Raw genomic sequence first — 13,413 nt, forward strand, 5'->3', positions numbered from 1 at the left:
GCCATCATCTCAGCAAAATGTTGTGTGTTCATAGCTGAGGAGTCTGCTCAGGTATCATCTTTATCAAAGCACATGAGGATACAAACAAGCACCCCAAATGATCTGACCCTCAGCCTAGCGCAGACTTAATAAATCAGTGCTTTGGATCACAGGGCTTACTTACTTACTTCGGGAATCATTACCTTCATCTGTGTATCTTCATCTGTGGTATCTGCCTGCAGGTGTAATGAGTCACCTCCAAGCTAATGAAGCCCCAGCTGAGCATGAGGGCTCATTGTGAAAGAGGGGAAATCTGTAAGATCCCGAGAGCCAGTCAAGAGGGGTGGAGTTTGGAGGAGGTCATCCAGAGGTCAAGACTGCTGGAAGACCCTCAAGCTGGCCCCAGGGCAATTGGAGGCCCCGTCCCCTTCCCCTATTTTTGCCCAGTGTGCTCTGCCCGCCATGGCGGCTGGAACTGTTTTCAAGGACACAGTCTCGAGAGAGCAATGCATTGTTGAGACCATTTGAACCCCATTAAGGCCTCCGTATGAACTGCGAAGACTTTGGTGGTCATGTGCAGAGATTTACTTGTCTTGAGGTTGCCCAAGACAAGCCTCGTGAGTACATTACCTTGTTTTTGTAAAATTGCCACCTACCGGGATGCATGGGTGGCTGAGTGGCTTAAGTATCTGTCTTTGACTCAGGTCATGATCTCGAGGTCCTGGGATCCAGCCCTGAGTTGGGCTCCCTGCTCAGCGGGGAGCCTGCTTCTCCCTCTCTCTCTCTGCTCCTCCTCTCCCACCACTACCCTAGCTCATGCTCGCTTTCTCTCTCAAATAAACAGAACCTTAAAAATTTTTTTTTTCAAAACAAAACAAAAAACCTGCCATGTAACCATCTTCAGTACCCTGCCTCTTTCTTCCATCTCTCCCACCAACCCTCCCTGGACCTGGGCCTGTTTCAAGTTCACCCCAAGGAACTCCAAGGTTTCGGACCAACATACCCTCTCTGTTAGTGGCCTTGATTTGTATTTCACTAAGATGAGATTGGGCCTTTCTTCATATGTCTGTTGGCTATATCTTTTCTTCTGTGGAATAACATTTTACATTTTTATTCGTTTTTATTTTTATTTTTCTTTTCTTTTTCATTTTATATCTTCATGTGTGAAATGTTTAAGTCTTTTGCTGTTATTTTTTTTCCCTTTTGGTGTTCATGTCTTCTTGTTGATAGTCTTTATTTTTTATACTCTTATGAAGTGCTGTGTGAGATATAAATTTAGTTTCTTTGAAACGTCTTTGGTGAATAGAATTTTTTTATTTTAAAACAGTGGAATCCATCAATTTTTAATGTGATAATTTCTGTCTTTAATATTTTTCTTTTAATCTTTTAATATTCTTTTTTGCACAATTTCGTGGATACAATATTTTTGTTATTTTATTCATGAATTTGTGATGGTTTTTATTAGAATAGTGTTTAATTATATAAATTCATATTTAATAGCAATTAAATTACATATTATTCTCACTCTAGGTTATATGTCCAGTGATTTACAATAACATTTCTTGATGTCTTTATAAATTCTCAGGTTGAAGAACCACTCTGGGCATCTTTATTTTTTTTATTTATTAATCTTTAAGATTTTATTATTTCAGAGAGAGAGAGAGAGAGACCGAACACAAGCATAAGTGGGGTGGAAAGGAGGGGGAGAGGGAGAAGCAGACTCCCTGCTGAGCAGAGAGCCCCATTCAGGGCTCCATCCCAGGACTCTGAGCTCATGACTTGAGCCAAAGTCAGAGGCTTAATCGACTGAGCCACCCAGGTGTCCCTGGGCATCTTTAAATATAAGTTCTTATATCAGCTCTATCCTCTTTCACTGTTACAGTTAAGACCTAAGTGTCTGAATAGGGAAAAACTAGGCAAGTATCATCCTAATGGAGCTTTGTTTTAAGCCACAATTTTGAGTGAGCTACACACTATTTTGGCTAGAATCTATGTACTAATGTTTATGTGCTCAAAGGGTCAGATGTGTGCACAAATGCATTTGTGCAGCCAAAAGCTACTCTAGGGTGAATGTGCCGTGGGGATCCATTTCAAAACACTGCTTCCTCTTGCCAAGGTCAGTGGCTATCACCGAAGTAACCAGAGAATGCCAGTGTCCTCGCTCTCAAAAAAGCAGTCTCTTTTGCAACATTAAATTACAGCACTTTCTGCCCCTTCTTTTCTTTTCAATGGTAGAAATCTCTTTTGTTTATCATTTTTTATCATTTAAAGTCAAAGATGACCACCTTTCTGTGAGAAGATTTGATAAAGAGAAAAGTTCTAAAATTGTGTCCTGCAACTCCTCTTACAGTCAATTTTATCCTCCACAAGTTGAGAAAATAAATACAGTATCTCCAGGTTTCCCCACATTGGAGGCTGGGGGCTACGTTGAAGGCTCCATAGCCTTGCACTCACCTGAACTCCAGATGTAGGAGCACCTTGTTTATTGCCTCATTTCATTTACCAAGTACACTTGATGGTCAGGGTTTCTCCGTTAAGAGTCAATAAGAGCATTGCCCAACACTCACACTGCCCTTGGTATCTGTAATTCTGATAAAGCCCTAAAAGGAAGGCATTCAAAACAAGGCAGGTTAGCTCATACACACGGGGCTGAAGCCAGATTTGCTTTGAATACAGCTTACACGATCAGTTTAGTTTTATTTCAGACATGAGCCCCAAATACAACCCCTTTGACCTGAGTACTCCATCCCTAAATGGCAAACTAAACATTCATGAAAATTTAATGGCGAGGAAATTAGTACCTTCTTATGTTTCAGACTGTGAAATGGCACCAGGGAGCACTTTCAGCGACAGGCAGAAGTGTGTGGATGTGCTGGACCAAACCTGAAACATTTGTCCCTTCAGCCTGTCATCATTGTCAGCTGGCAGCTAAGACACTCTGAGAGGACACCACCACGATGCCACCCAAGAGAGGTATTTCAAAATAAAGACCTGATTCTTGAAGACTACCTTTCTCAGAGATTGGGAACTTTGAATAGCCCCCCCTCCCCAATTTTTCTTCCCTCTTTGGGGCTTTCCCTTCTTTTTATATTTCTGTGATTAGATACCTTTTGTGTCTTGAGAATTGGAAAGGGCTTATTTTTTCCTCTAATCTCTTTTCTTTAATGCGCATAAGCTTTCACCAACTAGTAAGTGCTCAGACTTCCCTTTCTTTCATTCGGGGAGACGGTGAAGGAAGCAGAATACACTGAGGTTTAGCCAACAACTGAAATTGGACGTTCTGTGTCAGATTGGTGTGGGGGGCAGCTTTGTGAAGGGGACCAGTTCTGCTGCAGTTTGTGAATTAAATACGTGCACTTTGTGAATTAAATACAGCTCTGAATTAAGGAAAGCTGAAAAGGTGAGGGAAGAGAATTAAGGCAGAGAAAGTGAAGAAAAGAGGCATAAAACCCTAGTGTGGGGATGTATGTGAAAGGCTGAATGATACAACGACACACATTTTTGGTTGCTGTGACTCCACAGGGGTACATTCTCGGTACCCTGGAGATAGCGTGTGGCGTATTTGGCCATCATCCTGTGATGTTTACGGAGCTTATATTGGCTCTGTTTGCAGCCTCATTTCAGTCCCTAAAAGACAAACTGGTAGAATTTTCAACTAGGGGATAACCTGGAAATACATGTTTGCTTTTCAGCAATCCAGATGGCCTTGGTCCTGGTCCTCTCTTCTGCTGACTTGTTGAAACTTAGGATGGAAAGTGGAGACAGAGATTTCACTTAGAGATAATCTATTAAAGTCACTGAGCTTCAGGCTTGTGTCTTGAGAAATGTGAGTGGGATCCTATTTAATAAGCTTGGTAGTTTTATTGACTTCAAACATCTGGACAGGCTTAAGAATATCATTATCCAAGTAGGTCAAAGTTTTCAAAAAACAAAAACAAAAATAACCACTTTCTTGAGGCTCTACATGTATTTCCAAAGAAAATGTTAGAAATGGCGCAGAGATGCCTAATTGGCTTTTAATAGGGTGGGATTGGTTTTCCATTAATAAGGACAGGGCTTAAATCCTTTTAAGATGTTCGATTTCAAACACTTTAGGATTTTCCAACCTGGGGTCCTCAAGTTCCTGGTTGTAGTGGGCTCATTTCAGATCTAACTATTCTTACAGAAACTTGGAATAAGGTTGCACAAGCTCTCCTAGGTATCAACCATTTCGTTAAACAAGTAAGGTTGGACTTGATCATTCTTGCTGTTTATTCATGCTGTTATTTATCATTTATTAATCTTACTGCTTTCATAACAACAGATGTTTTAAAGTTTATTTGATAGTGGATGGAATATATGTTACAGAAAATGTGTACATTTTAGAAAAGCGTATTTTAAAAAACAACAAAAACAAAGAATCACACCACAAATAGGTTACTATGGCCGTATTGTTTTCTTCTTCCAGACTTTGTCTATGAAAGTTATGTTTGGTTTATATTTAACAAAATGGATTCAAATTGGTTGAAACACAATGAATGTAGTTTTTTAGACAATGGTCTGACTTCATAAGAAATGAAAAGAACAATAGCATTGCCTATTTTGGTTACATAATATCATAGCATAATAATTGTGTCCATTATTAAGTGCTTATTACATGCCAGGCTCTATATAATATGTAGTGATGAATTACCACGATGGTTAGATGTGAAGGGATGACAAGGGATATCTTAACCGTGATGGCTGCCAATTCAATACACTGGGAAGGACCTACATAGCAGGTCAGCTGGCAGGTACACTGCTCAGCATACTGAACTTCTCCAAACAGAGCACAAGGAAAAACTGTCCTTATGGGTAGCCCATGAAGAAATGAAGAAAGGCAAATTGATCTGCTTAGATCCCCCCATCACCTGTTATCACCTCATGGAGTTAGCACTACACATTACTGAGTTGTGTTACCTGCCCCCTGCACCAGGGCATCCCTGTAAGATACCAAATCCCACATTCCATAGTGTGCTGTTCCAAGTCTGGAAGTGGTAGAGATCCTAACTCTCTAGGCCGGCAGGTAGTTGACTCTGCTGTGTGCTTTGCACTTCAAGGACAGGTGATTGGTTGGGGCTGGGATGCTGTTGGAGCCGACGGAAGCATTGGAAGGAATTTGATGAAGCACATGAAGTTTGTGTCTGGCACAGAAAGGAAAGATTCCAAAAACATTTAGAATATGGAAATGCTAGTACTTGGTGAGAGTGAATGTGGGAAGATGAGGGAGCGGGAGCTGTCAAAAATCGCTCTCATGATTCCAGGTTTGGCAATGGAGTAGAAGGAAATTCCAATAAGTAAAAGACTTGGCGAGGGGAGGGAAAAAGTTTTGGTTGGGGGTATGGCTTGATTATCTGCAAGTATTTTGTGGTTATAGAGATTTTGGCAACATCTGAGAGTTGAAGTTCCTAGAATCACATAACTTCCCAGGAAGAGTATATAGTATAGCAAGGGAAGATAGACAACAATGGAGCCCCAGGGGGTCAACTTCTCCATTTAGTGGCAGATGGAGGAGGATAAACCCAAGGAAGAAACAGAAAAGATGGGTCAGAGGGTTAAGAGGAGATCCTACAGAGAAGAGAATCGCAGAAGCTAAGGGAGTGGAGAGTTTCCAGGAGCAGGGCTGAAGGTCAATTCAGAACATAAGTACATTGCAAAGAAATACCTTGTAATATACAGACTAACTGTTTGTTAAAAAAAAAAAAAAGATAATTTTGGGTTGTAAGTTAAAGTGTAATAATGTTGATCTCTCTCTCTCTCTCTCTTTGTTTAGAACAGATTAACAAAGTGTTAACTAGAAAATCCCTTAGAAATTTTTCCTCAGTGCATGAATAGATTGTGTTATTTATAGATAGAAGCTGCCTATTGCTAAAATAGTGCTCCTAAATGGCTTAAATGGATTAATGGTTATGAAGGCCACTTGTAAACCCTGAAATGACATGCAAGATAAAAGTGGTGACCATTGTCACGTTGCTATACTATTGTTTGAGCATATGCTCCCCCCCGCCCCCCGCCGCTGACCGGGCAACAATGCAAAGATAAACCCCAGCTCTGCTTGTTTAAATTCTTCAAGCTTCTAAATTTGTGATGCTCATATGGACTGGGTCTTACTATATTTAAAGATGAATAGATATCATTTCCTAAAGAGAGAAATAATATACATAGAAGTGTTGGAATGACAAGTTATTATAGAAATGCCTTTATTCATTCATTTATTTATTTGGTCCCTTCAACAAACAATGCATTTGATTCTTTTCATGTGCTCTGAGAAGAATGTGATTTGGCAGAGTCCTCCTTGTCAAAGAATTTATAGATTAATGTTTTCGGGGCAGTACTGAATGGTTATCAGAACAAAACCAGAACCAAAACATTGCTTTACGAGGTACACAGGGCCTTTAAACATTAGAAACATTGATGCATTTGTTTCTCACTGGGCCTGTGATTTCAGGATTTCTCTGCAGTGGGCAGCACTTCTTGGGTTTGAAATGCCCATCAGTGGTGACCAAGGGATGATCTGAATGATAAAGTATTGACACTCTTTTATTTCCACTTCTTTAATTCCATTTGAAAAGCCAGCCTTGTTGAGATATGCATGATAAACTGTACACATTAAAAAGATACAATTAACAAGCTTTGACAAATATCTACATAGTACTATAATGACCAACACAATCAAGACTTCTTCCCCTCCCAAATGTTCCTTACTTAGTTCTCTTTGGCATAAATCCATACACTCCCTCGCCCCCCCCCACCCCACCCCCCCCATACACTCCACCACTGGAACTAAGCGATTGCTATGCTGCTTTTCTGTCATGGATTACTATGCATTTTCTAGAATTCCATGTAAATGGAAACAGGCAGTCGGTACTCTCTTGTGCCTGGCTTCTTGCATTTAACCGCATGCTTTTGAGATTTACTCACATTATTAGATATCCCAATAGTTTATTTCCTTTTATTGTTGAGTAGCTTTCCATTGTATGGGGGTACCATAGTTTGTTTATCCATTCACCTGTTGAACATTCTAATTGTTACCAGTTTGGGGTCATTATGAATAAAGCTGGGGTGAACATTTGAATAGAAATCTTATGTGAATGTATGGATTGAAATTGCTGGATTATATGGCAAGTGATTGATTAATCTCATAAGTATCTGCCCAATTCTTGGGGCTCCTGGGTGGCTCAGTTGGTTAAACCTCTGCCTTCAGCTCAGGTCATAATCTCAGGGTCCTGGGACTGAGTCCCCTATGGAGCTCCCCTATCAGGCTCCCTGCTCAATAGGGAGTGTGCTTCCCCCTCCACCCCTCCCCCCTCTTTCTCTGCCCTTCCCACTCATGTGTGCACACATACACATGCACTCTCTCTCTCAAATAATAATAGTAATAATACAAAGAAACTGCTCAATTCTTTTCCAAAGTGGCTGTAGAATTTCGTATTTTCACCAGCGATGTTTGAGAGTTCTAGCAATCCACACATCCTCACAAAAAGTTGATGTTGCAAGTAAATCTTAATTTTAGCCTTTTGAGAAAGTGTGTTGTAGTACATCTTTGACTTTCATGTGCATTTCCCTAGTGACTAATGATGTTCAGCATGTTTTATGCTATTTATTTGTTATGCTCTTTGTCCCATCTCTTCGTCGTTCTTTATTCTCTTTTCTTACCTTTTTCTGGATTAAGTATATTTTTAAATCATTCTGTTTTCACTATTGGTATATTAGCTGTATCCATTTTTATATCTCTATTTTAGTAGGTTTACAAAATGCATCTTTAGCTTATCACTTTGTGCCTTCAAATAATGGTATGTCAATTTACAGATATTTTAAGAAACTTAACTGTAATAGGATTTCATTTTCCCCTCCTGTATCTTATGTTATTTTTTTGTACATTTTGCTTCCATATATACTATAAACTCCACAATCTATCATTCTTATTTTTGCTTTAAACATTCAATTATCTTTATAAAGACATTTGGAAAAATAAGAAGAAAGGTCTTCTGTATTTACCCATATATTTACTATTTCCAGTGTTTTTTTCTTTCATATTTCAGATACAATTTTTTTTTTCTTCTGGCATCATTCTTCTGCCTGAAGAACTTCTTTAGTATGTCTTGTAGGTCAGGTCTGTGGGCAATGATTTCACTCATGATACGTATGTCTGAAAGAGTCTTTACCTTAATTTTTGAAAGATATTTTTTGGTGGGAATGAAATTCTAGGTTGATAAATTTTTTTCCTTTTTCTTTGGTTTGTTTGTTTTTCTTTTCAGTGCTTGAAAAGTTTCTCTTTAAAAAAAAAAAAAGTTTCTCTCTTTCATAGTTTCCGATGAGACGTCCATGATCATTCTTATCTTGTGTCACTTTTAAAAAAATTATTTTTATTAACATATAATGTATTATTTGCCCCAGGGGTACAGGTCTGTGAATCATTAGACTTACACATTTCATAGCACTCACCATAGCACATACCCTCCCTGATGTCCATTGTGTCACTTTTGTCTGGCTACTTTTATTGTATTCTCATTATTACTGTTCATTCTGGCAATTTGTTTATTCTCTGCCTTGTTATAATTTTATTCATCTCTTTTTTTTAAGGTTTTATTTATTTAACAGAGAGAAAGAGATCACAAGGTAGGCAGAGAGGCAGGGAGAGAGGGGGAAGCAGGCTCCCCGCTGAGCAGAGAGCCAAATGTGGGGCTCGATCCCAGGACCCCAAGATCATGACCCAAGCCGAAGGCAGAGGCTTAACTCACTGAGCCACCCAGGCGCCCCAATTTTATTCATCTCTTTTTCTGTTTGGAGTTCACTGAGATTTTTGGACCTTTGGTGTGTAATTGCAAGGAAAAAAAAAATCTTTTTAAAAGAGATAGAGTGCGCACATGAGTTGGAGGAAGAGCGGAGAGGGAGAGAGAGAATCCCAAACAGGCTCTGTGCCCAGGGCAGAGTCCGACATGGGCTCAATCCCATGGCCCTGAGATCACAACTCAAGCTGAAATCAAGAGTCAGACACCCAACTGACTGAGCCACCCAGGTCCCCCAGTTGCTGTCAAAATTTTAAACCGTTTTTGGCCATTATTTCCTCACTTTTTTCTGACTCCCACTTCTGGAACTTCAATTACATATACTTTACATAATTTAATTTCATCCCACAGGTCAGAGATGCTCTTCAATTTTTAATCTTCTATTTTACTTCTCCCATTTTGGGTAAAATCTCTATCTTCAAATTTGACACTCTTGTCTTCATCACTGTCAAATCCACTGTTTATTGCATCCAGTGTCATTTCAGATATCTCTTTTTCATCTCTAGAGTTTGCGTTGTATTTTTATAATATTTTTTATGTTTCACACCATGTTCTTAAGCACATGGAGTATATTTATAATAGTTGGTTTACTGTTAATGTCTGTTAATTCTGTCATCTATGGCGTTTCTGGCATTTCTGGTATCTATTGATTCTTTTGGTTGCTCTCCTGGTTGGGAATTATTAATTTCCCAACTTCTTTGTCTGCCTGGTAGTTATTTTATTTGCTGTTGGAGATGTTGAATTCTACATTTCTGGGTCCTGGATTTTTTCGGTATTCCTTTAAATATTGTTGGATTATATTCTGGGATGCAGTTAAGTTACTTCGAATTAGGTAGATACTTTTGAGACTTGATCTTAAGCTCTGTTAGGGCGAGCTCAGAGTAGATTTAGTAGATTTAACGTGGTCTAGACAATGACTTTCTAAGGGCTCGAATGAATGCTCTGTGAACTAGAAGGTTTCTCCACCCTGACTACTGGAAAACTTAAACTGTTCCTGTCTCTTGTGAGCTCCAGAAATTATTCTGCCTTCTCTTTTCTTTCTGTTATTTCACCTCACACATTCTACCTGCTTTGGGCTCGCTGAAAACAGAGCTATGTCCCCTCAGCTCAGTGGGACCACAAGCCTCTGTTTGGGTCGCCCCTCTCTGTGTTGCAGCCTAGAAACGCCTTAGGCAAAGTGATCAGGCAATGTCAGGGAGCATCGCATTAGTTCCCCTTCTTTCCAGGGTCCCTGTCTTGGACTGTCTCTTCAGAAATGTCTGGAAAGAGATATTTCATATATTTCATTTGGCTTTCTAGTTGCTTAAGGTAAGAGGGTTCATTCATTCCTATTTATTTCATTGTGGCTAGAAGCAAAACCTCAGTACTGTGTTTATAGTATGCTTTGCCTTAAGTATTTTAGGATTCCTTCCAGTTATCAAAACTTTTAGATGATCTAAGCAGATAATTGAGAACATCTTCAAAACATCTTTCTCCTTTGGAGCATTTTCATGGGCCTGGTCTTTACTAAAGATATGAACTTTTAGAATCTGAATTCCATATACCAGGATTCATAAATATGAGGTTTATCCATATAGCATGTTCTAATGGGGTAAAAAGATGAAATTCCACTCTTGTCTGATATCTTTATAGGTCTTGGAGAGACTTGAAGTAAGAATCACGAAGTCTATAACTCTTTATTCAGTGAGAAGTTAAAAGGACCCAAACCAAAATGGCCCTAGACAATGACACATACCCCTATGAGGAAGCTGAAACTCTAAGGCTTTTCCTCCTGTGACATATTCCACAACAATTGCTCCAATTTGGAGCAATTTATCCCTAATACTAGCTAAATATCTCATGTTAGTATGTGAGAATTATTCTTCTTCTTGATTGTGGTATGGACAGAAGTCAGTTCCCATCAATGCAGACATTCATAACAAATTATTAAATTGTTTTCTTAGTCCCCCTTGTATGAACAAGCTGTGTGCCTTCAATTTTAGCTCATTTAACACAATGTTTATTGTTTGTTGAATACAACAAAAAACATGACCTCAAGAAGCTCAGAAGCATTTTGGGGGAGATGAGACAAAGAAAATGTTAAAAAACAGTATAAGACCATAATGAGAAAGATATTTGGGTGCAGGATAGGAAGTGCCAGTTGAATTGTAGAGGCAATACTATGTGCTTTTTCTCATTTCAAATGCTTTCATCTTCTTTTATGGATCTCTAGTGAACATTCTTCAATATATTCCAACCATTCCTTAGCTGCAGAGCTGAAACATTCAGAAGATATGGATTTGATGAGTTCTGAGTATGTTTGGATGATTACTTCAATGTTCTGATTGCTAGCGGTCTGTCTGTGCACCCCAGACCTGCACTTGTTCTTATCATACCATCATAGTACTGTCTCTTGGCAGTGTGGGTCATGGAACAAATGTTGGAATCATGCAGGCCTGGGTTTGGAGCTTTGGTACCTTTGCAGCATTTAGATCTTGGGAGGGTGTATTAGTTAAGGGCGATGACTTGGTTGAAGACGACATATTCCAGCTTAGTTAGCTCAAGCTACAAGAGAGCAGGGGGTGACTTATGGAACCCAAAGGCAAGAATGAAGTTGAGTCACAAGCTCAGATAGAACCCGATACTGTGACAGTCCAGGAAATATGCTTCATTCTTCTTTCTGGCTGCATATGGTCTTCTCCTTCCTACAGTAGACATGACAGGTAAGGCCCAGGCTGAGAGTGACCAAAGCCTTCATTTTCTCAGCCATGCTGGTTGTTGTTTCTGTCAGGGTGCAGTTCACAGAAAATGTTGGGGAGGTGGTAGAGAAGTTCCCATAAAAGCAGAGTAATTGGGATGATAAAATGATGGTTACTTTCCATAACGAATCATTTCACCTCTTTTAGTTCAACTTCCTTATATATAGGAGGTCCTCCATAAATATTAACTCAATTCTCCCTGACTTCCTTTCCAGTCAGTTTTCATTGTCTGTCCTAGACAGTTTTCTGCAAAGAGTATACAAGATATACTGCCCACAAATAGGAATATGTCTTGATAAAACAAGTTACATTTCCATAATTTATCAAGCCAAGTATTCATATGTTCCTCCTGGGCCACATTGGTGCTGTGGAAAGTAACAGACTGGTTTTGAAGATATTTCACCCACAAAAGTTGCTAGCTGGGGTGAGGTTGTGTAGATACAGGGACTGCCTGTGGGGTGATCTCCTGGGGTGTCCTTTGGGTATTGCAGGAGGCCCTCAGGAAAATACATTAACCAAGTCAAGAAAACACAGTGTGATGGTTCCCTCAGGGTAAAAGGGATGGTTTTTGAAGAGCTCACAAACTTTCCGATGCAATGGCCATGTATGGCCACGATAAGACATGGTGACCACCCAGTGTGAGTAAAGATACTTAACCTTTTGCCCTTCTTTTTTTTTTTCTTTTTAAAGATTTTGTTTATTTATTTGACAGAGATCACAAGTAGGCAGAGAGGCAGGCAGAGAAAGGGGGAAGCAGGCTCCCTGCTGAGCAGAGAGTCTGATGTGGGGCTCAATCCCAGGACCCTGGGATCATGACCTGAGCCGAAGGGAGAGGCTTTAACCCACTGAGCCACCCAGGTGCCCCACCTTTTGCCCTTCTAATACTCATTCTAGTATTCAGGCCAGAGCCAGAACCTACAAAGTGAGTAGAAAAGGTGGTATAGGTCAGGAGAAATGGTCAAAGATACGCTTCCATTTCCTTCCCCATTTAGGTCTCCAGGCCTCAGTTGCTGGCATGAGTAAGGAGAGGGAGAAGCCTTGAATAGATTGTGAGATTGCAGTTTTAACTTCAACTAGACTGGATATTTTAATACCTTACTTCCAGAAAATGGGTATGAATTATCAAAGTGAGGTGGTTCTTATAACTATAAAACCTATAGAGTCTGTCTAAAATATTATCCAGGGCTGGGAAAATGAAATCCAATGGAGCTTGATTTAAGGTAACCTATATTTACCCTTTAATTAAATGATTTACACTTACTGAAGTGAATATAGTTATAGTTAGTAGAGCATATTGTAGATTTTGATGGAAATACTCAGTTCTTTGTCTTAAGGGAACTAGTTAAACCTTTAAGCAAGACAGCCAAGGAATTGCTTAGGGGGTGGTGTAGCTCAAGCTCCATTCTCTGTCCTCTGTTCTGTTCCTGGCCTGATCTTAGCTGAGATCTCTAGTTGTGATTCCTGCTTATTTTTAACCTATGACCAAAACTTCACAATCTTTGCTTTCTAACTATGAGAATGACTTCATGATGCCACAAGTCTTTTTCTACTCCCGAAGACTAATGTTCTGTATTCTACCTCATGTCTGCCCTTTCTCCTTGAAGGGCAGGTTGTCTACACACTATGTAGATTGAAGAGGCCTTTCTCTCCCTTTGATGTTAATGCTATTTTTGGCTTAAAGTCTAAACTGGCAATGGGTTCCTCGTTTATGCCACACCATGACACTTCCAATTAATAAAGAATTAAACATCCTTCCCAGCAACAGTCTTTTTTTTTTTTTTTTTTTTTTTTCCTTTTCACTCCATAGCCAGTATTGTGTGCAAGTTAACATTACAAAACCCAAGCCTTCACATATGGTGATTTTGTGAAATGGAATTCTGGACTTCAAA

The 13,413-nt window shown here is 39.5% G+C and overlaps 1 protein-coding gene across 1 annotated transcript in view; it reads left to right on the forward strand.

The window, feature by feature from the left end:
* The first annotated feature begins 227 nt into the window (after positions 1 to 227).
* Positions 228 to 13,413, forward strand: part of TMC1 (transmembrane channel like 1) — a 147,037-nt gene continuing 133,851 nt past the window's right edge. The window contains exon 1 of the mRNA XM_047700537.1: positions 228 to 596. Within this exon, the coding sequence (XP_047556493.1) occupies positions 527 to 596 (70 nt within the window). The 5' untranslated portion in view covers positions 228 to 526. The remainder of the gene's footprint in view (positions 597 to 13,413) is intronic.

Source organism: Lutra lutra, chromosome 13, assembly GCF_902655055.1.
Source record: "Lutra lutra chromosome 13, mLutLut1.2, whole genome shotgun sequence".
Classification (NCBI taxonomy): Eukaryota; Metazoa; Chordata; class Mammalia; order Carnivora; family Mustelidae; genus Lutra; species Lutra lutra.